The sequence below is a fragment of the Haematobia irritans genome, chromosome 2, assembly GCF_050003625.1.
Source record: "Haematobia irritans isolate KBUSLIRL chromosome 2, ASM5000362v1, whole genome shotgun sequence".
Lineage (NCBI taxonomy): Eukaryota > Metazoa > Arthropoda > Insecta > Diptera > Muscidae > Haematobia > Haematobia irritans.
Window position 1 is genome coordinate 80,196,080 of NC_134398.1, and position 25,671 is coordinate 80,221,750.

Consider the following 25,671-nt stretch of genomic DNA (forward strand, 5'->3'; position numbering starts at 1 on the left):
ATCTGCAAAAGGGTAAAACTATAAATTCAGATTACTATTGCAAACTTTTGGATCAATTAATGTACAAATTCGAGAAAAACTTCCTGGCTTACAACACAAAAAAATAAATTTTTATCAAGACAACGCACCAGCGCAAAAGAGTGTTTCAACAATTGCTAAAATCAACGAAGTAAAGTACGAGTTGCTGGACCACACCCCTTATTCTCCTGATTTAGCTCCCAGTGACTTTTACTTGTTCCCAAATCTAAAAAATAAATCCTTGCTGGCAAGCGTTTTACCTCAAATGAAGATGCAATTACAGTTGTAAACCACTATTTTGAAGACCTCGAGGAAAAGTATTTTAATCAAGGGATAGAATTGCTAGAAAAGCGTTGGACTAAGTGTATGGAAGTTTCAGGAGATTATATTGAAAAATAAGAATATTTTTGAAAAACCAACTATACTCTTTCATTGATATACTTAGACGACTAATGCCACAAAATTTTTTCGATAAACGATGCTAAGTTTACTTAGAGGAACAACGCAAAAAGCTTTGTTCATTCTAAAGTGGTCTAAGTCAATTTCAGCCGTGATCTATTATCACTATTTGGAATTTGTGCATTCTAAAAAAAATCTACAATAAGTATGATTTTAACACCGCAAAAATGAATTTCTATCTTATACGGGTTTTGAGAAATTCCAAATAAACTTTGAACCCGTCTCGTGTAAAATTCACTTTTTAGACTTAGCCCACTCTGGAATGTAGATATCGATATATGTTCCCATAATTCATCATATATATTCTTATAATATTTAGGAAACAAAAATGTTGTTCTATGCCATCAACAAATTGTTTCTTTAACATTCGGCTTAGATCAGTATGTTAGAAAATAATCAAAATTTAGTAGAATCAATGCAGAAAAGTATTTTTTTACTTAAAATGAAGTATTCATAAAATAAGCAAAAGCCTAACTAAACCAGGTTTCCTCAAATTATTTAAATGGTAAATCTGATTTTCATCGCTCGTTCTATGTGTTCTCAAAATTTGTCTAAATATTATTTTGTGACACAAAAATAAATAGATATATTTTAAATTTATTTGAATATTACACCCTAATATTCAAATAACAAGAAATATTCGTCGGAGGCTTAAATAGGCAGTTTTAGTCTCTGGTTACTAATCTTAGGCCGCCGATTGTATAGTCCATAAATCTTCGAGTAAAATATAATATTTGTACTCATGCTTGACCAAAGAATGTATCCAAGATGTAATTCTTCTCCAACTATACATTAGGGTCTTACTAAAGTAGTAGAATATAATAATTATGTGACCATTATCTGTGAACATCGTTCCAATGCACTAATTGCAAATGCTTAAAGACTTATGGCAAGTCAAATCCCTTGTGTCCGGATGTATCTGTGACTAGCAGCGTACTATCTGATCTATGCATGAGTGTCAGTCTGAAGCTTGGAGTAAGTTAATAGCATGAAGATTTTATCGATAACGACCAAAACGACAATCGACCGATGTTAACAATTTAATTTGAAATTAACTGCAGGCAATCTAGCAACAACGCCATAACAACAATCACTGACAAAAAACGCGTAAATCAGTAAATGTTTGAATTGCTTACCTGTGCCCCATCTCGCCCCCTACATCATCTGCCATAGAAACTTCAGTAAAACACTCGTTGGTTCTAAGACGCCCACTTGCTCAAACCAATATTCAGTTGATGTCCAACATTCAAAGTGTTAACAATTTTATTTGCAACTTCCATCGCTATTGTTTTCAGCCGGCTTCGAAATAGTCGTTAAAAGTGTGATATAAAAATACAAAAACTCTCGGATTACAATGAACAAAGCGGCTGCTAATTTAATAGGGATAGTCGTGATTTTCGCCTTAATTTTTCACTGTGTAAAAGGTTGGCCTCAGTTCTATAAAATGGACTCGTCCGACATTTGGACATACATAAATAAGCGTAATGTGATATTTTGCGACTGTTGTGAACAATTTGACCAATTAAAGAAAATAACTGATATAAATAAATTTGTAAACTCTCTCCGTTTAAGGTTAAACCACTATCTATATCAGTGGAATATATAGATTTAATTAATATAATTCGAAACTAGGATTACGAAGTACTCCGTGAGTTTAAATTAAAATTGTGACTCATAATGAACATTCCCGCAAAAAAAAATTAAAGTTGTTCCACATTCATTTGTTTTTAAGTACATCCAGGGATGGCTAATTTTGATATAATGACCGCTAGTTATTTTAGACCATTCAGTCTACAAGTGATGAACTTCTCTGTTATCAAAGACCTCTGCATGATTCTATTTTTAGCGTTAAAGAGAGGAAATGAACCATTGGCGAGAAACTGTTTGGGCGCAACTGGAATTGAACCCAAACAGTTTCATCCAAAAAGGGCATGCTACACAGAGGAAATATATAGCTTTTATACACTGTTAGAAAAATATGTTTTTCATATGTTCCGATATGTGTTTCGGGCACAATTTTTAAACACAATATATTTAAGTGCAAACATATAATGTTCCTAAACTAACACTAAATGTTTGGGACATATATATTAATATGTTAGAATATATTATGTTTGGGGCATGAATGTTTCATAAAAATAATATGTGTGAATGTAAACATATATAAATTTACAAATTTCGAGTAAACATCTATATGTTGTGATATTTTATTCAGAGAGCGACAGTATAGAGAAAGAAATAGAGATGGAAACCGGAAAGGTTGACGAAATATATTAACATAACACAGCAAGAGAATCAAAAGATCTATTTGTGTATGTTGTTTGGGAAAACTGTTTTATGATAAGGCAAATATGCTTAAGTCTAAATATTATTTAATTTGAATATTAACAGGTTGGCTGATAAGTCCCCGGTCTGACACATAGATGGCGTCGCTAGTATTAAATGCATATTATTTTTATATAGTACCAACCTTCAAATGATTCGTGTCAAAATTTTACGTCTGTAAATCAATTAGTTTGTGAGATAGAGCGTCTTTTGTGAAGCAACTTTTGTTATTGTAAACAAAATGGAAAAAAGGAATTTCGTGTTTTGATAAAATACTGTTTTCTGAAGGAAAAAATACGGTGGAAGCAAAAACTTGGCTTGATAATGAGTTTCCGGACTCTGCCTCAGGGAAATCAACAATAATTGTTTGGTACGAAAAATTCAAGCGTGGTGAAATGAGCACGGAGGACGGTGAACGCATTGGATGCCCGAAAGAGGTGGTTACCGACGAAAACATAATGATTTTGAATGACCTAAAATGAAGTTGATCGAGGCCTTAAAGATATCAAAGGAACGTGTTGGTCATATCATTCATCAATATTTGGATATGCGGAAGCTCTGTGCAAAATGGGTGCCGCGCGAGCTCATTTTAGAGAGGTCATTTTAGAGCGATAATGCCAACTTAATACCGGCCTTAAAAGTAAAACTGAAATTATGTACAAAACTCTATAAGTTTTAAATGTAATGGTGTTAACTGCTAGTAAAAAAATGTTCACGCCTAAATAAATTTATGTGTATATTATAAAATTATTTATGTATGTTTATACTCGACCCCACGTTCTTCTTTTGTTAGAGTTTTTGAATTCCTTCCAAAATTTCAAACTTTTATACCAAAAGTTTTTTGTTACAAAATTGTTATTTTTTCAATTAAAAATAATATTTTATCCAAAAGCTCAGTCAATTTCATTTATATCACGCACTGTTCTTTCTTCTTTTCAGACTGTAAATCTGTAAATCTTAAGACTGTAAATCTTAAATAACCCACATTTCGAAGTTTCATTAAAACAATATAAATATAAATGTGTATTTAAATTAAAAAAAAGTGGTGTTCGGTCGGAGCAAGGATTGAACGCATGACCCTTTGCATGCAAGACAGCCATGCTCCACTGCTCCACGTGGCCAACAAATGTATGTTTCTGTTAAATAATATTATGTTTGCATGGACTCGTGGGCGCTGCAAACTATGCTATATAAATGTAACTTATACGATAATTGTCTACTGATGACTATAACAGCTACGTAGCCCAGTGGATAGTGTTGGCTTACAAACTGTATGGTCATCGGTTCGATTCTCCGTCCAGGTGAACGGTAAAATTAAAAAAAATATATAAAATTGAATAATTTCTTCAACATTATTTGAAAAAGGTGCCAAGAACTAAAAAATTTCGTAGAAGTGAAAATTATGTGAGGGAATGAACACAATCTTCTTTGGGGAAAATTCTTCCAAGCATATAATATTTTTAGGCTCAAAATACTTCCAAACACTTTAAATAAACATATTAATGTTTCGGGAGTATCCAATAATATATATGCTTCATGCAAAATATGTTTGGAATATATGTTAGAGAAGCGATTTTTGGAGGGTGTAGGAAAAATTAACTACCTCTTGCGAAAATTTAACACTATTTAAGTCTTTGAGATTTCCACATTGTGTTTTTAAAATAACGACAACTTACTAAGATTGGCTCTGTTCGAGCACAGGATAATTTTTGATAATTATCACAAATTTACTGTAATTCGTTCGTTTAACCATCAAAAGAGAGCAAGAGGGGGATCAAATTTGACATTTGAAAAATTGAGAAGTTGGAAGCTATGAGAATGTATATTGTTTCAACTGGTTTGGATGGCGTTGCGTACATTTCTTCTAATTTTAGCAAAGGGAGTAGAATCCTTTATTACCCTCTTCCAAAAAAAAGTTTTTGGCGCAAGTGTGAGAATTGTGCAAAAACTGAGGAAAAATTAAAAAAAAATACTTTTTATTTCTGATTCAATCAATAAATTAATTGATCCAATTAAGTTTTAAATTGAAATATCTTCAATCACAAAAATTATAAAATCAATCCCAGGTATAAAAATACTTGATTAAAAAATTAATTGATGTCATGATCAAATTTCAAATAATTTGTTTCATTGATCCAATTAAATATTTAATTTATGTTGATTGTAAAACTCAATTAATTTTTTAATTAAAAACGTAACTATTTTCAATTACTTTCTTAACTGACTTAGTGTTCTTAATTTGATTAAAAAATTGATTGTATGAAATACATTTTTGATAAAAATTAAAAAATAAAAAAATTGTTACCGTTTTTTAATTGACTTAGTCTTCCGAGTTTGATTAAAAAGTCAATTGTTTCAATTTATTTTTTAATTAAAGATTTTCAATCATTGACTTAACTTACATAATGTTTCTGTCATGATTAAAATGTTAATTGTATCAATTATTTTATTAATTGGAAAATTTTTCAACTTCAACTAACTTTTTAATTGGAAATATTTTGGTGATATTTTTTTTTTTTGTGTAAACTAAATCAAAATAGCAAAAATGCAAATTAACTTGAGCTAGTTAATTTTAGCATCAGTTAAACAACTGACTTTTTTCTGTTAACTATTGCAGCACGGTGGCTTCCACATCCAAGGATGCTCTAGCCGATTTTTCTGATGAAGCTCTTTTAGACAAGTCATTGCATGCTGATGTCATTATCAAATCATTATCGGGAGTTTGAAGCAAAAAATTAAATGTTAAATGTGCCAAAAAAGAAGAAAAAAAAAACAATAATAAAAACATGTATACGACCGAAAGTTCGATCAGACCGAATCTTATATACCCTCCACCATAGATTACGTACAATTTTCTACTAACGACTGTCAACCACAATTGAATTACTTGGATTATGGTAACAATTGCCGATATCTATGTTCAGTTTTATTTATTATCATTGTCTTCTAAATTACAAGATAACCCATATGGAGTCTATGTTATGATAAAAAAAAAACAGATTAAATCCTATATAAGCCTCCTTAGGTTAGGTTAGGTTAGGTTAACCTATTCAGGCACACCTATTCAACCGTCGAACGGAACGGACGTGTTTTTTTTCAATAGCGGATAAACTCATAGTAATAGGTACCTACTACGAATTTAAAGTGTGGTGGGATATTAAGCCACCATGCAGCGAAATTCCAAGTCATCCACTGGGTTGCTAACTTCAGGGCCCAGTGGACGGGTATCGACTGGAGTTATAAATCTGGGCAATGACCAAGAGTTAGGCCCAATTAGTCGACCTGTAGACGGGTCGACAGGTGGCGACACACTGACAAGTCGAACTTTTTCTAAGGTAACGACATCAAAAGGAGGTAATCCCTCACGAAAGAGATTCAAGGAACGCAGAAATGCTTTGTTTATCCTAAAGAAGTTAGGATCAGTCGACCCAAGCACGTTGTCGGCTAAACAAAGCGATTCCTTAAAATGGGCTCAAGGAATTCTTGAGACTGGAAAAAGGGAACGATCGCCGGATGAGCTGCCATCCTCCAAAAGGGATCAAAGATCGTTTGCCTCAGTTGCTAAAGATAGCCTTGTGATGGCTATCATTAATAAAGGAGCATTGGACGGTATGGTTCCAAAGCAAAAATGGGGGAAATTGAGAATGCTCTATCTGTCGTCTACTCACAGGTACTGGAAAAGTTTCCCGGCCCAGATCCTCGACACCAAGAGGCTGGTTGGTATCAAGGACGATTTAAGCTAGTCGCATTTGAGGACCAGAGGTCTATAGAATGTTTTAAAGCTGCTCTGATACTAATTGGTGAAGTTTGGGAAGGAGCTGCTCTAGAGTTAGTCGAGAAGAAAGACATACCGGCTAGACCTAGAGCACATGCCTGGATACCTGCAAACCCTTCTGACCCTGAATCTATTTTAAATAGACTGAAACGATGCAATCCAGATCTTCCAACAGCTGATTGGAAGGTTGGCCGTTTGGATGAAGTGGATGGACCAAGACGGCATGCAGTGTTTATATTGAACACTCAGTCTTTGCCACATCTGGCAAAGTCCCAGGGCCGTGTATGTTATGGCTTTCATTATATCCAAATGAAGGTGTATAAAAACGATCAGCTAAAGGATTCAGAAATGGACAAGCCTCTGTCTGAATCAGAAGTAAGCGGATCCTCTTGCGAAGTCGAGGGAGATACCAAAGTTGAAGACATGGATAGATACCGTATGCGTGAGGAGGCTTCTATTGCCTCAGAACTCACCAAAGTCGAACCTATGGTTATTGCGAGAGTCACCGATATCTCTGAAGAGGACATTCTTGATGACTCGATCGAAGCGGCTGATGTGACGGTTGTTGAAAATCTCGATGGTCTTACGGATCCTCCAGATAAATCTTCATCATTGTAAGGCTGCATGTGCTGCCTTAAAAGTTCTCCTGATGAAAGGGGACATAGATATAGTTCTTATTCAAGAACCATATGTTTACAAAAACAAAATATGTGAATTAAGTATTCCGGGGTTCAAACTATTGCAGTATACTGGTAATGATGTAAATCGAGCCTGTATAATTGCTAAAAACGAGCTCAATTTGTTTCTGCTTCCCTCAATGTGCAATACAGACACTGTCGTTGCAAGTTTAGAAATAGCCAAATGCAAATATTGGGTATCTTCGGTCTACATGGGACATGACAGGGAGATGCCTCCATATGCCGTTAAGACCTTAGTGGAGGAGTCACTGAAAACAAAGGCGAAACTCATTATGGGATGCGATGCGAATGCACATCATAGTATATGGGGAAGTAGTGATACTAATGCAAGGGGAGAGTCGCTAATAGAGTTTATTTTGCGTACTAATCTGGTAGTTTGCAACAAGGGAGATGTCCCAAGGGAAAGCTGACTGGAATAGGTATAGGGAATCGTTCAATATGATGATACCGGAAATAACAGAGACAAATATGAGAAATGTGCAAGATATCGAACACGCAGTGGAGCGGATTACTAAGGCCTTCAACATCTCACTGAAAGCTGCATGCCCTAGAGGAAAGCCAAGGGGGAAACATCGACCACCATGGTGGTCTACGGAATTAAGTAATATGAGGAAATCCTGCAGGAAGCTCTTTAACAAGGCAAAGTCCACCAGAGCCCCTGAGGACTGGGACGCTTACAAGAAGAATCTGAGAGGATACAAGCGAGAACTGAGAAAGGCTCAGCATAACTCTTGGAATGCTTACTGCAGCAGTATTGAGAATACGTCCGAGGCTTCCAGACTACGGAAGGTTCTAGCATCCACCAACTCCGCTCCAGGTTTCATTAAAACATCGGAGGGCAATTGGACAACGTCCAGTAAGGAGACGCTGGAGGTACTATTGGACACACATTTTCCTGGAAATCAGACGGTTGAACCATGTACTGGCGGTGCCACAGTTGCTCAGCGGTCGTTTCCTGTCGAGGAAATTGTATCGGAAACTAGAATAAGATGGGCGCTAAATAGCTTTGGACCATTCAAATCCCCTGGACCTGATGGAATTACTCCGGCGGAGTTACAAGCTGTAACTGACAAAATTATCCCCTGGTTGTCGGTGATATATAAAGGATGTATCAACTTATCATATATCCCAGGAAAGTGGAGGGAAACAAAAGTCGTTTTCATACCTAAAGCGGGAAAAGCCTCTCACTCGAGGGCGAAGGATTTCCGACCAATCAGCTTATCCTCATTCCTACTTAAGACTCTGGAGAGGATGATAGATATTTATCTTAGAACTAGCATCGATTCAAGTTTGTTCTCGAAACGACAGCATGCATACTCGAAGGGCAGGTCTACTGAGACCGCACTACATGAACTAGTCAGCTTTATTGAAAGCTCACTATCTGTCAAAGAATACACAATCGTGGCGTTTCTAGACATCGAAGGGGCGTTCAATAATGTCCATCCGAGCTCGATATTAAATGGACTGATAACTCTGAATGTTGATCCATGTATACTCAGGCTGTTAGACGAACTGCTAATGAAGAGACGTATTTCAGCCACACTAGGACAAGCAAACATACAAAGGTATGTGAACAGAGGCACTCCCCAAGGAGGAGTCCTATCACCTCTTCTTTGGAATGTTGCTATAAATAGCCTTCTGGTTACTCTAGAAAAAGAAAGGATAAAAGTGGTGGCATACGCAGATGATGTGGCTCTGGCAGTCAGGGGAAAATTCCCATCCACAATCAGAGATATTATTCAGAGGGCCCTCCGGATGACTGAGAAATGGGCGAAAGACAATGGTCTTGGGGTAAATCCTGCAAAGACAGAATTAGTCATGTACTGCAACGATCGCAAAACTCCCACGGTTAGGCCTATTTCCTTAGGGGGTATTGAAATTCCCTTTGGTGAATGTGCAAAATACCTTGGCGTTATTTTGGACAGGAAGCTGAACTTTAAGCTTAATATTAAAGAAAGGGCGAGAAAGGCAACTGTAGCTTTGTACTCGTGCAAAAAGGCAATAGGAAAAAAGTGGGGACTGAAACCAAAAATTGTGCATTGGCTATACACGGCAGTGGTTAGACCTATAATGCTATATGGTGTTGTAGTCTGGTGGCCGGCACTTCAGAAACCGACTTGTTTAGATAAAGTTCAGCGTATGGCGTGTTTGTGTATTTCAGGCGCATTCAGCAAGACAGGAACAAATTCCCTTAATGTCGTGCTGCATCTATTGCCTTTAGACATTTTGGCCAAACAGTCAGCTGCAACAACGGCTGTGCGGTTGCGCGAACTATCGCTGTGGTCGGAAAAAGGTTACGGTCACAGTTCTGTCCTCAAAACAATGCCAGATGTGCCTAACGTAGTGGATTACACTTTGGCGAGTCCACTTTTCGACAAAAAGTTTGAGACTCTAATCCCCAACAGTGAGGCGTGGTGCACACAGACCCCGGGGAATAAAGAATATATAGATTTCTACACTGATGGCTCCAAATTGGATGGACAAGTGGGGTTCGGAGTATATTCTAATGATCTGGAACTTCGAATAGCGAAAAGATTACCTAATCACTGTAGTGTTTTTCAGGCTGAAATATTAGCAATAAGAGAGGTGGCGAATTGGCTGAGAAGTAATGTTCCAAAAAATGTGGGCATTAATATATACTCAGACAGTCAACCTGCAATAAAATCCTTGGACTCTGTGTTCCTCAACTCGAAAACGGCCATCGACTGCCGCAAATCTCTCAATGAGATGGCTGAGCAGTACAATATTCACCTAATATGGGTGCCTGGCCATAGGAACATACCGGGGAACTGCGAAGCGGATGAGTTGGCAAGGCTAGGGACTACCTTACATATTCCAGGGGAACTAGAATTTGTTGGTATGCCCCTAGCTACCTGCAAGCTCATGCTGCGTGAGAAGGCTGTTATGATGGCAAATGTTCGATGGGAGAATTGCAAGGGTTGTAACGACACCAAGCAAATATGGCCCCATTTCAACTTAAACCGCACACTAGATATGCTAATGTTCTCGAGACGTCAGATATCACTCCTGATATCTGCTATAACGGGTCGCTGCCTGATAGGCGATTTTGCAAAAACTATTGGCGCGAAGTATAATGACTATTGTATGAGCTGTCATGATGCGGAGGAAAAAGAATCAATTAAACACCTCTTGTGTGAGTGTCCTGCATTTTGTGTAAAGCGCAAGCAACTTTTAGGAGCATATAGCTTCAGATTACTGGCGGATCTGGAAAACGTTAACTTAAGCAGTCTGCTACTGTTTTTGGAACAATCTGGTTGGTTCAACAAAGAAAAATAATCAAGAAGGTTCAGCGGTTAAAACTAGAAGTGCCCATATGTAATAGGTACTTTTAGTTAATGTGGTATCACAATGGACTGAATAGTCTAAGTGAGCCTGAATCTTAATCGGGCTGCCACTTTAACCTAACCTAACCTAAGCCTCCTTAGTTCTTGATCGGTTTATACTGAGGAGTCTATAAATAATTTTGAACCTATATGAAATGTATGGTAATTAGAGGGTCCAATTCTTATTTTTTCAAATGAAATCCGAAATACTGCAATAGCATAAAATCTGAATAACTAAACCGAAGTCAATGGAACGAACATATAATATGATTACATTCAAAACGAGCATTGTCAATACAGTGCACTCGCGGGAACGTGAACACCGCCTAACGTGAACACCGCATAACGTGAACACGCTTTTTCTTATACCAACTACTCCGTAACGCTGAAAAACATGAATTTGACGTTAAAGGCAGATTCATAATGCCAAATACTCGTCGTACTGTGTACCTTACGGAATCTATGTTGATGGTAAATTCTCCACAAGGATGGGGAGGAGTGGTGCCTCAAGGGTCTTGGCTACTGGCTAGAAAGGGGATATCGGTCTGTACGATTTACCTTTATGGAATCACCCTTCCCATCTTCCAGACATCGGGTGATTTCAAGTGATTCCAAGGACAAATTGAGTAGTCTGGTCAGGTACTCAACTCCCAGTATTCCCAGATGCTTCAGCATTAGCATTGAAATTCCGTCGGGGCCCAGCGCCTTGGATTGTTTTGCGCTGTTGATGACATTGGTAACTTCGGCTGCGGTAAATTGTGGTGTGTCATCGGCTCGGAGACCACGTATGCGACGAGTGGTTCTCCTTTTCGCTCTATCTTTCTCGGGATGCTCGACAAACTGTCAGTTGGAGTATTTGGCGCATCTCTTTGGACCAGTCACAGTCACGTCCCCAAAGGTGACTGAAATCCCATCATCCCTTGTAGCGGGGTTCGAGAGGGCTCTCACTGTTCACCACAATTTACCTGTTCCTGTGCCTAGGTTACATTGCTTCAGGTGCTCTAACCATGTGTTCCGCTTGTGCTCGTCGACTATCTTACTAATCTCTAGATTCAGTTCCCTGATTCTAGGGTTAGCACGACGGCGTTCATCACGCTCGTCTGCGAGTCCCACCGCTTCAGCTGGAAAGTTAGGTTTCACTTGGGCAATTCGACCAGCTGGAATGAAGTGAGCGGCTGCTGCGGAACGCCCTCTGGGCAACATGAGGGGGGACGGGAGCTCACTGAAGCAGCGATCTGTATATTCTCTGAAGCCTTCCCAGTTGGCATTCTTTTGGTTTATGAACGTCCGGCGTTCAGAGGTTATGAAATCGGAGTGTCGGTTAATGGTGAGAATTATGGGGAGGTGGTCTGAACCCAATGAAACGACAGGTTGCCAGGAAACGTCATTTATCGGACCAGGCGATGCTAAGGATAAATCTGGCGAACTGTTGCAATCACCCATAACTCTCGTGGGGGCCTCTTCGTTCACCGTGCAAAATGTGGAGTCATCTATCTGCTCTGCCAAAGCTATGCCTCTCTGGTCATTACCCAGTAGAGAATGCCAAAGTTCGTGGTGGGCATTAAAGTCTCCTAGAACCAATCGGTTATGCCCGCACAGCAGCCACTCAATGTTTGGGCTATAACCTGGACACAGCTACACTGTTAGAAAAATATGTTTTTAATATGTTCCGACATAAACAAAATGTGTTTCGGGCACAATTTTTAAACACAATATATTTAAGTGCAAACATGTAATGTTCCTAAACTAACACAAAATGTTTGGGACACATATGTTAATATGTTAGAATATATTATGTTTGGGGCATGAATGTTTCATAAAAATAATATGTGTGAATGTAAACATATATAAATTTACAAATTTCGAGTAAACATATATATGTTGTGATACTTTATTCAAAGAGCGCCAGAGAGAGAGAGAGAGAGTTAGTATAGAGAAATAAATAGAGATGGAAACCGGGATGGTTGAATAAAAAGATATCAACATAACACAGCGATAGAATGAAATGAGAGCAATTTCTGTGAAACCGCTTGTATGTTGGTTCGGAAAACTGTTTCATGATAAGGCCAAAAATTTTATATGCTTAAGTCTAATTACTATTTAATTTGAATATTAGAATGAGTATTCAGAATAAAGAGAATATACATTCGGAACCAAGAGAATAGACATTTGAAAGAAAAAACAGCATATTTGTATTACAGAAAAAGATGCGAAGAACTCAAAAATTTCGTGGTAGTGAAAATTATGTGAGGGAATGAGCACAATCTTCTTTGGGGAATTCTTCCAAACATATATTATTTTTGGACTCAAAATGCTTCCAAACATATAATACGCTCAGATAAAACAAACATATTAATGTTTCTGCAGTATCCAATAATATATGTGTTTCCTGCAAAATATGTTTGGAACATATGTTAGAGAAGCGATTTTTTTTGAGGGTGTACCAACCGGCGGTATATACACATTGTATAGCTATATCTCGGCAGCCCCATACTTGACTGCTACCCTCATACATTCCATGTAGGGGTCACTAGTGTCTGGCACAAGCGGGATAAGCCTATACTGCACGGAACGGTGTAATATGGAAGCCAGGCCAAGCCATTTATCTTTATCTCTGGATCGCCGTGACCCTGATCCTCTTCCGATTCATAAAATCTACTATTTCACTAATCTTACCTCGGAGCCCGTTGCAATTAAATTGCAAAAATGATGCACTTTCCGGAACTGGTACAACAATATTCGGTGTTAGATGCTGCGGCGGAGAATATTGTTGTCGGCCAGCGGCTGTCATATCAGTGACATGCAAATATGAGCCACTCGCCACACAAAAATTTCTTTGTGGCCGAGAGGTATTTTTGTGTGGGTGAGTTGCTCATATTTGCATGATTTAACATCGGAATTGTTTACTCAATTGCTTATAACTTTGTCAATTTTCGGTCGTTTTCTTCTAGTTGGTCTTATTACTTACGTTAGAGTATCATCTATACGACCATGGAGAGAAAAATCAAAATACGATTTTTTGTTTTTTATTATTGGTTTATTCTTCAATCATTTTGTTGTTTTTGATTGCAGCTTAAAACCAAGTGACAAGTGTAGCTTAACCAACAGGGGAAAATAATGTTTGTCAAATTGATTTGGGCAAAGCCCTATAGACTGCAAGATGGTTGGATGGGCGCACGTCTCGGAATTACCACATTCCTCATCAGCGTCCTCTACTTGCAGTAAAACTATCAACCAATTATCAGAATAATTTCAGGCAGTTCACTAAACCCAAAGTGAACCACACTTGAACATTCCGAAAAAAAGGTTTGTGAGAGCCGGCAAAGCCTACTCAACATAAAATTTGACTTAGCACGAGTATTTTAAATTAGCACTTTTACACATCATTACCAAACAGAGATAAAAACAGATATTTAATATATTTTTTTAAACTATGTATTTTTGATTTATCTGTCGATCTGCATCTTAATCTATTTTTTATAAAAGGTTGACTTAGCACCTTTATACATTAAGCTAACGATATGTTAGAATATATTATGTTTGGGGCATGAATGTTTCATAAAAATAATATGTGTCAATGTCAACATATAAACATACATATGTTCTGATATTTTATTCACCGGAAACCGGAACGTGCGACAGAAAGAGAGAAGAGAGCAATTTTTTGAAACTGCTTGTATGTTGTTTCGGAAAACTGTTTTATGAGTTCATTTGTTTTGGCTATGCGCTTGGCATGTCAATAAGGCCAAAAATTTGATATACTTAAGTCTAAATATTATTTAATTTGAATTTTAAAATGAGTATTCGGAATAAAGAGAATATACATTCGGAACCAAGAGAATAGACATTTGAAAAAAAAACAGCATGTGTTTTTGCCTTGAGAGCAGCATTTTATGTATGTGTGGACATGTGTTTTGTTTATCATTTTGGCATTATGCACTGAAAAAAATATTGTCGTGTGGTCAAAGATTTCATGTCTTTAAAATACGAATGCAAATTTTGCTTAGCATAGAAGACGCATTTCTCTAATATAAAGTTGTTTTCCTTGTCCAAAATCGATAAACTTTTCAATGAAGTCGTATTGTCCTTATAATTAAATGATTTCTCTTAAAAATGCGTATCATAACATGAAAGAAAAAATGTTTGAGCTGAGGTCAACTTGACTTTAATAATTCAGAAAAATTCTTTAAATTTAATGAAATTGTCTTTAAATTTGTTGTCTTTTTTCATCTTGACTACACCCAGAGAAGGAATATGATCACCTCAACCATGTTTCAAGAGCAAAATGTTATTTTTGAATGGTGACCATGTAACATGTTTGTCGCAACCATGTTATTTTCACGGAGATTGTGTGTCTGATTTCGGCAAGCATATTATTTTTGGCGAGAAAAGAACATTTTTGCCATAAACATGTTACATGGTCACCATCCAAAAATAACATTTTGCTCTTGAAACATGGTTGAGGTGATCATATTCCTTCTCTGCGTGTACAAAGCAAAAAATCGTTAAAAAATAGGACATGTTTTTCAACACTTTATTTTAAAGACGTTTTTTACTTGAAATATAGCATAATTTCTACTGGAAGTTGAGTCTTAATTTGGAAAATAAAGTTGTAGTTAACTCGTTTTTAAAGGACTTTGATAGCATATGAAGAAAAAAGCTGAAAAAGCGAAAAATTAAAATTTGCTTCCTAGAAGCAGGTACACAAAACCCAAATTTAAAAGAGAATTGTGTCTTAAAAGTATCCTTACTTGTATTCTCCGCTTCTTTGGCTCGGAATCAATACCAAAATGTTTAGAGTAAAGGCAAAATCTTTGGAACCGGACATGCTTTTTTTCAGTGTGGGCTCAATTTTTCCTTGATTCGTTAAAAGAAACCGGAACGTACGACGAGTAAGTCAAAATATTCAGACAAAGGAAATTTAAAAAAGGTGGAAAATATATAAAAAATACAAAGGAATCTTCATAACAAATAACGAAGGAGCACTATACTCTTTTTAGAGTTGGAACAGTAAAATGAAAAAAGGAGGAAACAGTGAAAAATTAAACAGTAAAATGTATAGAAGCAAAGTTTAGTTCCCCTTTATTAATAAGTAGGCCAAGAGGAGTTGACGGACACTTTCAAAAATAAAAGCGGGCATTAAGTTCGAATTTTGTCTCTAAAATTATTTTTCATTTTAGCGGCAAAACTCGAACCTCTGAAAACAGAATAACGTACAATTTTTTTTTTGGAAATTTTTTTTGGAATTTTTTTCGAATTAGGAGAAATATTGATAAGAACCATGTTAGTTTTCTCTTAGATCACTCACAGGCTTTCGATACTGTTGATCACAAAATGTTATGTCTAAAACTTCAAAGATTTTTCAATTTCTCACCTACTGCTACCTCTATCATAAGTTCCTATCTTAACAATCGGTTACAGACTGTTTACACCAGAGATACTTTTTCATTGCCATTACCAGTTACGAAAGGGGTTCCACAGGGTTCTATAATTGGACCTCTATTATTTTGCATGGACGCAAATGACCTCCCTCTAGAAATAGTCCATAGTCAGATACTTATGTATGCAGACGACATACAAATCTTTTTAAGTAGTCCGGTAGGTGATACTAGTGAGTGTTTGGGGAAACTTAACCACGACGTTGATCGTGTGTTTCGATGGGCAACAGCAAATGGTCTGCTACTAAATCCACAAAAGTCTAAATGTTTGATTATACACAAGAATAGAAGGTTCGCTTTGTTCAATGCTGACATTATGATAAATGGTCAGAAAATCGATGTAGTCACTAGTGCTAAGAATCTTGGAGTAGTATTCAATAGCACATTGAGTTGGTCAAGTCATGTAAACACAGCCGTTGGACAAACATATGCAAAACTACGTGCTTTATGGGTTACTCATTCCTACACACCAGTCAATATTCGACTTCTCCTGGCGAAAAGTCTTTTGTTACCGGGTTTAATTTACGGATCTGAACTCTTCGCGAATTGTGACTCCGTGAGCAAAAATAGACTTAACCTGGCATTCAATAGTATAGTTCGTTATGTGTATGGGTTACGCAGGACCGATCATGTTTCGCATGTTACAGACTCCCTCCTTGGCTTTAGTTTTAATACCCTGCTTAATGTCAAGTCGTTAGTATTTCTACATAAATTGATTTACAAACGGAAACCCAGCTATCTCTATGATAAAATTCGGTTTACCAGATCTGATAGAAATAGGAATATAATACCCTTTATAAGGACAAGTCTTGTATCCGATTGGCAGTTCTTCATTGGCACAATACGTCTCTGGAACACTCTACCACCCGATATACAATGCATCAGCAACGCATCATCTTTTAAGAAGAGTATTCAAAATTTATTTAAAATTAGAATATTTATCATTAAAAATTTGCTTGTAGATATAATATAGTATCACAATTTCAATTTCAATCATCAATAATACAATGCAATTGAATATTAAAAGTAATTTCTATATATATATTTTTTTTCTATTATTATTAATACAATTTTTTATTTATTTTAATTTTAATTTATTTTCTTTTTATCTTTAAATTTAATTATTGTATATACTTATTATAAATCGGAGATGTTTTAACATTTATAATCCTGCACTCTAATTATAAGATTTTAATCTTGTTGTGTAGGTACTCAATAAAATGAAATCAAATGAAATGAACATTGTATTATAACTTGGTTAATATATATTCATATTTATTTGTATTTCTAAACACGACAAGTTTGAAATGCATTTAAAATGGTGTTAAATGCTAGTAAAAAACTGTTCACGTCTAATTAAATTTTTGTGTATATTATAAAATTATTTATGTATGTTTATACTCGACTCCACGTTCTTCTTTTGTTAGAGTTTTTGAATTGGTTCCAAAATTTCAAACTTTTATACTAAAAACAGTTTTTTGTTACAAAATTGTTATTTTTGCAATACAAAAAATAATATTTTATCCAAAAGCTCAGTCCATTTCGTTTAAATCAAGCACTGTACTTTTCTGACTGTAAATCTTTAATAATAGTAGAGAGTAATATATAAAATAATGTTCTTGTATTTGCTGTTTTTTTTTAAAGAAACTACACTGAAAAAACAGGAAGAAATATTTTGGTTAATTTTAGAAAATTTAGAATATTTTTAAAAAAATTTTACTAAACAGTATTACAAACGCTGATATCTCAAAAATAAGTAAATATTTTTTGACAAATTCAAGAAAATTTATTAGACATAATTAATTTTTTTCAAATGTTAAAGAAAATTTTATACTTTGAAGGAAAAAATTGGAGTTCAAAATTGCAAGAATGTCTTCAGTGTCATACGAAGTTCAAGATGGGTGAACAAGATGAACTATTTTGTGGGAGACACGATTATAGTTAATCGTTATGCTTCATTTGTGTATTATTTTTTACTCTGCTTTCCATGAGCTAAAAGAAAGTTAAATCGGCTTTAGTGAAATATAGGGTTCACTTTTTTGTGTGTATGAAGTAAAATAACATAAATGTCTAAATTGCAATCGAAATTATATTTTAATCAGTTATGATAAAAAAACATTTTCGACTTAAAGAAATCCTGCTTAAAATAACTGAAATATTGAATCTTTAGATTTACTTCAAATATAGGCTAATACCCTGTTTCTGTAGTCGAACGAAAACATAGTCGACTGGAAAGCAGTCACTCGAATTCGAATCAATATGAGTTTCTATATTTTTGAAAGTTCATATCGTTTGTATGAGAGTACATTGATTATCAAAAATGAGTATTTTCAAATTTTTGGCCTGAGAATTGATTCAAATTTCAAAATTGTTTTTACTTTTTTCTTCACACTTATTGTATATGTTCCTTTGCTACTCGACAACAAAATATGAAGTGACTTGCCTGTCGACATAGAGAAACCCAAATATTTTTTTTTTTATTTGAAATACTCTCGTTCGACACACAGAAACAGGGCAAAAGACTTATCTTGAGGATTTTGTATCTTTGGTTTTTTTGGCATTAAAAAAAACATTTTTTCTTTGGCTTTAATACCAATATCCTCTAGGGAAAATCTTTAGATCCAGTTTCAAGTTTGTTAGTTATAGTTTCACACAGGGATCCGGAGCGGTCCATTTTTTTCGCTCCGCTCCGCTCCCGCTCCGGAGAAAAAAAAAACCGCTCCGCTCCACGCTCCGCTCCGAGAAAAAAAATCGCTCCGCTCCGCTCCACTCCTCTTCGAGAAAATTATAGTACAAACATTGTATTATTTGTTCAATTGAGTTTTATTATACCCTGCTCCACACTGTGGAACAGGGTATTATAAGTTAGTGCATATGTTTGCAATACCCAGAAGGAGACGAGATAGACACATGGTGTCTTTGGCAAAAATGCTCAGGGTGGGCTCTTGAGTCGATATAGCGATGTCCGTCTGTCCGTGAACACATTTTTGTAATCAAAGTCTAGGTCGCAGTTTTAGTCCAATCGACTTCAAATTTGGCACATGTATGTGCTTTGGCTCAGAATAGAACCCTATTGATATTGGAAGAAATCGGTTCAGATTTAGATATAGCTTCCATATATATATTTCGCCCGATATGGACTTATATGGCCCCAGAAACCAGAGTTTTACCCTAATTTGCTTAAAATTTTGCAGAAGAAGAACAATTAGTACTAGAGTCAAGTGTGCCAAATTTTATTTAAATCGGTTCAGATTTAGATATAGCTCCCATATATATCTTTCGCCCGATATGGACTAATACGGTCCCAGAAGCTAGAGTTTTATCCCAATTAGGTTGAAATTAGGGGTACAATTAGTAGTGTAGTCAAGTATGCCGAATTTTATTGAAATCGGTTCAAATTTAGATATAGCTCCCATATATAGCTTTCGGCCGATTAACACTCATATGACCACAGAGGCCAATTTTTAACTCCGATTTATTTGAAATTTTCCACAGGGAGTAGAATTAGCATTGTTGCTATGCGTGCCAAATTTGGTTGAAATCGGTTCAGATCCAGATATAGCTCCCATATATAGCTTTCGCCCGATTTACACTCATACGACCACAGAGGCAAATTTTTTGTTCCGATTTAGTTGAAATTTTGCACAGGAAGTAGAATTACCATTGTAGCTATGCGTGCCAAATTTGGTTGAAATCGGTTCAGATTTAGATATAGCTCACATATATATGTTTTTCTGATTTCGACAAAAATGGTCAAATACCAACATCAACAATCGCCACTGCTTAGTCGAAAAGTTGTAAAAATGACTCTAATTTTCCCAAACTTCTAATAAAGGGTGATTTGCTAAGAGCTTGATAACTTTTTTTTAAAAAAAAACGCATAAAATTTGCAAAATCTCATCGGTTCTTTATTTGAAACGTTAGATTGGTCCATGACATTTACTTTTTGAAGATAATTTCATTTAAATGTTGACCGCGGCTGCGTCTTAGGTGGTCCATTCGGAAAGTCCAATTTTGGGCAACTTTTTCGAGCATTTCGGCCGGAATAGCCCGAATTTCTTCGGAAATGTTGTCTTTCAAAGCTGGAATAGTTGCTGGCTTATTTCTGTAGACTTTAGACTTGACGTAGCCCCACAAAAAATAGTCTAAAGGCGTCAAATCGCATGATCTTGGTGGCCAACTTACCGGTCCATTTCTTGAGATGAATTGTTCTCCGAAGTTTTCCCTCAAAATGGCCATAAAATGGCCATGTAGCGCCATCTTGTTGAAACCACATGTCAACCAAGTTCAGTTCTTCCATTTTTGGCAACAAAAAGTTTGTTAGCATCGAACGATAGCGATCGCCATTCACCGTAACGTTGCGTCCAACAGCATCTTTGAAAAAATACGGTCCAATGATTCCACCAGCGTACAAACCACACCAAACAGTGCATTTTTCGGGATGCATGGGCAGTTCTTGAACGGCTTCTGGTTGCTCTTCACTCCAAATGCGGCAATTTTGCTTATTTACGTAGCCATTCAACCAGAAATAAGCCTCATCGCTGAACAAAATTTGTCGATAAAAAAGCGGATTTTCTGCCACTGATTTTGGTAATAAAATTCAATGATTTGCAAGCGTTGCTCGTTAGTAAGTCTATTCATGATGAAATGTCAAAGCATACTGAGCATCTTTCTCTTTGACACCATGTCTGAAATCCCACGTGATCTGTCAAATACTAATGCATGAAAATCCTAACCTCAAAAGAATCACCCTTTACATATATATCGAGCGATAAATCATAAATAAACGTTTTCGAAGTTTCCTTCAGAGTTAAATGTTTCCCATATTTTTTACTAACATTGTGTTCCACCCTAGTGCATTAGCCGACTTAAATTTTGAGTCTATAGATTTTGTAGAAGTCTATCAAATTCTGTCCAGATCGAGTGATATTTAAATGTATATATTTGGGGAAAAACCTTTATATATAGCCCCCAACACATTTGACAGATGTGATATGGTATCGAAAATTTAGATCTACAAAGTGATGCAGGGTATAATATAGTCGGCCCCGCCCGACTTTAGACTTTCCTTACTTGTTTTATTTAGAAAAATCGGGTGGTACATATATGGGAACTATAGCTAAATCTGAACCGATTTCGATGATTTTTTGCACATATAGTTAGTGCTATAGAAGATTACATTTAGCCAACTTTGAGTAAGATCGGTTGATAAATAAGGGTTTTATGACCTTATTTGGCAAAATCGGGCGATACATATATATGGGACCTATATCTAAATCTGAACCGATTTCGATGAAATTTTCAGACATAAAGGGTGATACAGAAGAGTATTTTGTGCTAAATTTGACGACGATCGGTTAGTAAAAAAGTGCAACGTGACCCCATTTGTCGAAATCGAGCAATACATATATATGGGAGCTATATCTAAATTTGATCCGATTTCTTCCAAATTCAATAGCGTTCGTCCTTGTGCCCAAAAAAAAACTCCCTGTACCAAACTTCATCAAAATCGGTTCATAATTACGACCGGAATCCTGTGAACAACAAATACATGGACAGACGGACGGATGGACGGACGGACACCAAGCGCTAGATCGACTCAGGAGGTGATTCTGAGTCGATCGGTATATATTTTATTGGGTCTAAAATCAATATTTCTGGTAGGCACATTTTTTGGCAGATCAAACTTATTACACCCTAACCACTATGTGGTTTATGGTATAATGACTTTAAAACAATGTGTTGAAACATTTTATTAATTTTGAAGATTTTTTCAGAAATATTAAATCCATTTTGACTTCATTAAAACGAAATTTTCATTCATGTTAGGATACACATTTTTATGTCGAATCACTTAGCTATAAGGACAAACAGACTTCATTGAAAAGTTTAGAGACTTTTAGACAAGGGAACAACTTTATTTCAGAGAAATACGTCTTCTATTCTAAGCAAAATTCGTATTCGTATTTTAAGCATGTGAAATATTTGGCCTCCCGACAATATTCTTTGCGGTGCACCATCTACTATTTAATATGTGATAGAAACCAAATTTATGAAAATGGACCAAATTCTGTTTGGTCCGACCATCGGACCAAATTTAAAAATTAGAAATCTTTTGGACCAATTTTGGTCCGATCGGACCAAAACGGCAACGCTGATTGGAATTGAAAGTCTATACACAGAGTAGAAGTAACTACTCTCCGAAAGTTTTTTTGTTTTGCAACAGACGTAGAGAAGAGGTTTTGTTATATTTGTAATGTGTGTTTGTATGTTTATGTTTGCAACAACTTCCATCGAAATCAGTCCGTGGTATACCTACGAATATTCCTACTCAGATCTAGTGTTACCTAATTTCGCTTTTTTCCCCTTTATTGTAAAAATACATTTTCGAACAGCGTTTTTAAGAAATGTTCGTTCTCAAAAAAAGTAGATAACATGCAATAATACAAATCAAGTCATTAGTTTTCAATGTGAGAAAAAATTAAAATAAATGTACAGTCGACTCCGCTTTACTGAAACGTTAAAAATGCAGCCATTTAATTTCAGTTATCCGAAGTTTTTGCTAAAGCGGACTACGGATAACAGAAAAAAACTTCCAGTAATGCGAACTTCGGATAACTGAAAAAGTTTCAGTAAAGCGGACTCCGTATAACTGGAAAAAAATCCACTCAATTTCAGTTAACCGAACTTATGACCAATGCTATGTACATAAAATAATAAAAACAAGGTGTTTGATTCCGTCACAGGTTTGTGAAGGAAAATTGGAATTCATTTATTTGTGATTTAGAGTGATTTAAACTGTTTTGAAAGTGCCATCTTCACTTGAAATAAAGCGTTCTCAATACGGAGAAGAAAATGTACTCTCTCTCAATAGCGAGAATGTGGCATTTTCAGTAAAGCGAAGTCATACTAATGTGACGAAACTCATTTGAACACAAAAAACTTTTCAGTAATCCGATTTTTTCAGTTAAGCGGAGTTTCACTAAAGCGGAGTAATTTAAATGAAATGGACAGAAAAAACAACTGGGGAATGCGATCGATTTCAGTTATCCGAGGTTTTTCAGTAAAGCGCATTGCGCTAAAGCGGAGTCGACTGTATATGCGCACATTTTTCAACCAAAATTGAAACTATCCATAATTTTAATTAAATTTTCGAGAACTAATATCAGAAATAAGAGAATGCTAGGATATAGTACAATAGTAAAGCAAATATGAATGTCCTTACATTGAAAAAAAAAAAAGAATTTTTCTTAATTATTAAAGTCGCGTTGACCTTACCTCAAAAATTTTATCTTTCATGTTATGATACACATTTTTAAGTAAAATCACTTAATTATAAGGACATTACAACTTCATTCAAAAGTTTATTGACTTTTCGACAAGGAAAAAACTTTATTTTAGAGAAATGCGTCTTCCATGTTAAGCAAAATTTGCATTCTTATTCTAAGGACATGAACTCTTTGACTTCACGACAATATTTTTTTCAGTGTAGAAAACTAAAAAATTAAATATAAATAAGATCGTTTAATTGCATTTATTTGAAGTTCATTACAAACATCTTTGTAGTAATACGGGATGAAATTGATCGAAAGTACTGTTGTTACTGTTACAACACATACTAGAGATATATTTTGACATTTGCCGTTTTTGAAAACAATTACTAAAAAAACACGTTGTGTTTCCCCAATGTACGTACGTACAAAACTACATATCGTACATTTTTAACGTTTACTCACACTACGCTAAGTACTAGCTATATTTGAAATTACCTACACAGTGTAATTTCAAAGTTACACATTTCATTCAAGTAATATTTTATTCGGAGCGGAGCGGTTTTTCATTTGGAAACCGCTCCGCTCCGGATTTTAGAAATGCCGCTCCCGCTCCGGCAAAAAAAGGGCTTGCTCCGCTCCGCTCCGGATCCCTGGTTTCACATACAAAAGATTACAATCTCAAAAATACAGGATGTGATCAAGATGATTAAACAAAATATTAAGGATATCATAAAACGAAATAAGGTTTAAGAACATTATTTAGATATAAAAAGAAAAACATAGTAAAAAATGACAGCGAAAATAATTTAACAATAAAAATTGAGATAAACAAAAAAATTTAACATAATATAAATTAATAATATGTAATGAAATATAACACGCAAATAAAATAAGAAAATAAATTGCGTTATTCGGCTGTTAACAATGCTTAACATTTTAGGTTGTGACCGTATTTTTTTAACTGGGAGAAAAACTTTTTTTTCAATATAATAAAATTTTAGATGAGGACAATTACATGGTTGCAGGTGAAAATGTTACATTGTCGCCGCAAAAATAGCTCATACCATATTATTTTGCTCTTCGAACATGATTTGTCGCAAAAAAAAATAAAAAAATTAATGGTCGGGAAAAACTGGAACATCTATGGGAGAATATTTTTGGAAGTGTTTTTAATGTGGAGCCTTTAGAAAAACACCCAATTTTTTGTTGGGTAGTTATTGATACTTCTAATATTTGTTTAGAACGTACTAACTACCGACAGTATCCATTGTTTGCTACTTAATTAAAGGTTTAATATCTACCTTTTTAGCTCAACAGAATCAAGTGTCTCCAAAATTAGATTTCAATGATGATGGTGGAAAGGAAAATGCAACTACATCAGCCAACAAGCAGGGGCGATTTGATGACCGTAACAACGAGAGGAATAAGGATGTTGACACTGATAAGGACTCTGCAAAATCGGGTCCAAAGATCCACGGTGTAAGGGTAACGGTGGATACAGGAGACGGACAGACATCTAAGGGTGAGCAACATGGAAGCGTAAAATATGGACACTTAATTACTCATATTTTTTTCCCCATAGAATCTAAGGAAAGTGTCGAAATTACTGATTTGGGGAAAAACAAGAAACGCGTTGGTATTCATACGGACATAACATTCGAAATCACAGCTGGTGGAGATACTCACGATAATAAAACCAGCAGGGAACGTGATGTTGACGAGAAAGGTAAGCTAGTTCTTGATTAAATTCCAATTTAAATATTATTTCAATTTTCAGAAGATGCCAGTGTGCCAATTTTCAAAGGTAGAGGTGGTTCCGGGTCCCACAGGAATCGAAAAACAATGGATCCTAAATCGCATTGGAATCCTAATTATTCCGCTGAACGTAGAAGCTATGATCAATCAGGGCGAGGCTATTATCCAGACTACCAAGAATACTATCCAGGTAATGTACCAGTTTATATGGGCTCTGGCGGCAGCGGTCATGCCAGCGGAGGTAGTTCTATCTACCGCACTTCAGATGGATGGAATAGTTACGTACCCCGTTCCACTTATTGGACTACCGAGCGATCCTATTCCGAAGCGTACAGACCGAATGATGTTTCAGGCTATCGTGCCACACCCAGTTGGAAGCCATGCTATTGTATAACAAATGAAAATGATTATCGAAGGCGTCGAGATAATAGCGAACATCTGCATCATCATCACGAACATCAAAATAACGACAGAGATACTATAAAGCCAACAAGTTCTCTGATTGACATTATAGATGGTAAACTAGAAAGAACATTCTCCAAAAAATAGTACATCGTAAATATTAAACAAAACTTTTGAAATATA

At 35.8% G+C, this 25,671-nt stretch overlaps 1 protein-coding gene across 1 annotated transcript; it reads left to right on the top strand.

Annotated features, from left to right (window-relative positions):
• Nucleotides 1–1,722: 1,722 nt before the first annotated feature.
• On the top strand, nt 1,723–25,671 carry LOC142225585 (uncharacterized). Its single transcript, XM_075295371.1, has 4 exons — nt 1,723–1,901; nt 24,641–24,853; nt 24,914–25,057; nt 25,109–25,671. The coding sequence occupies exons 1-4, from the start codon at nt 1,832–1,834 to the stop codon at nt 25,633–25,635; spliced, it is 954 nt and encodes a 317-aa protein (XP_075151486.1). The 5' UTR covers nt 1,723–1,831; the 3' UTR covers nt 25,636–25,671.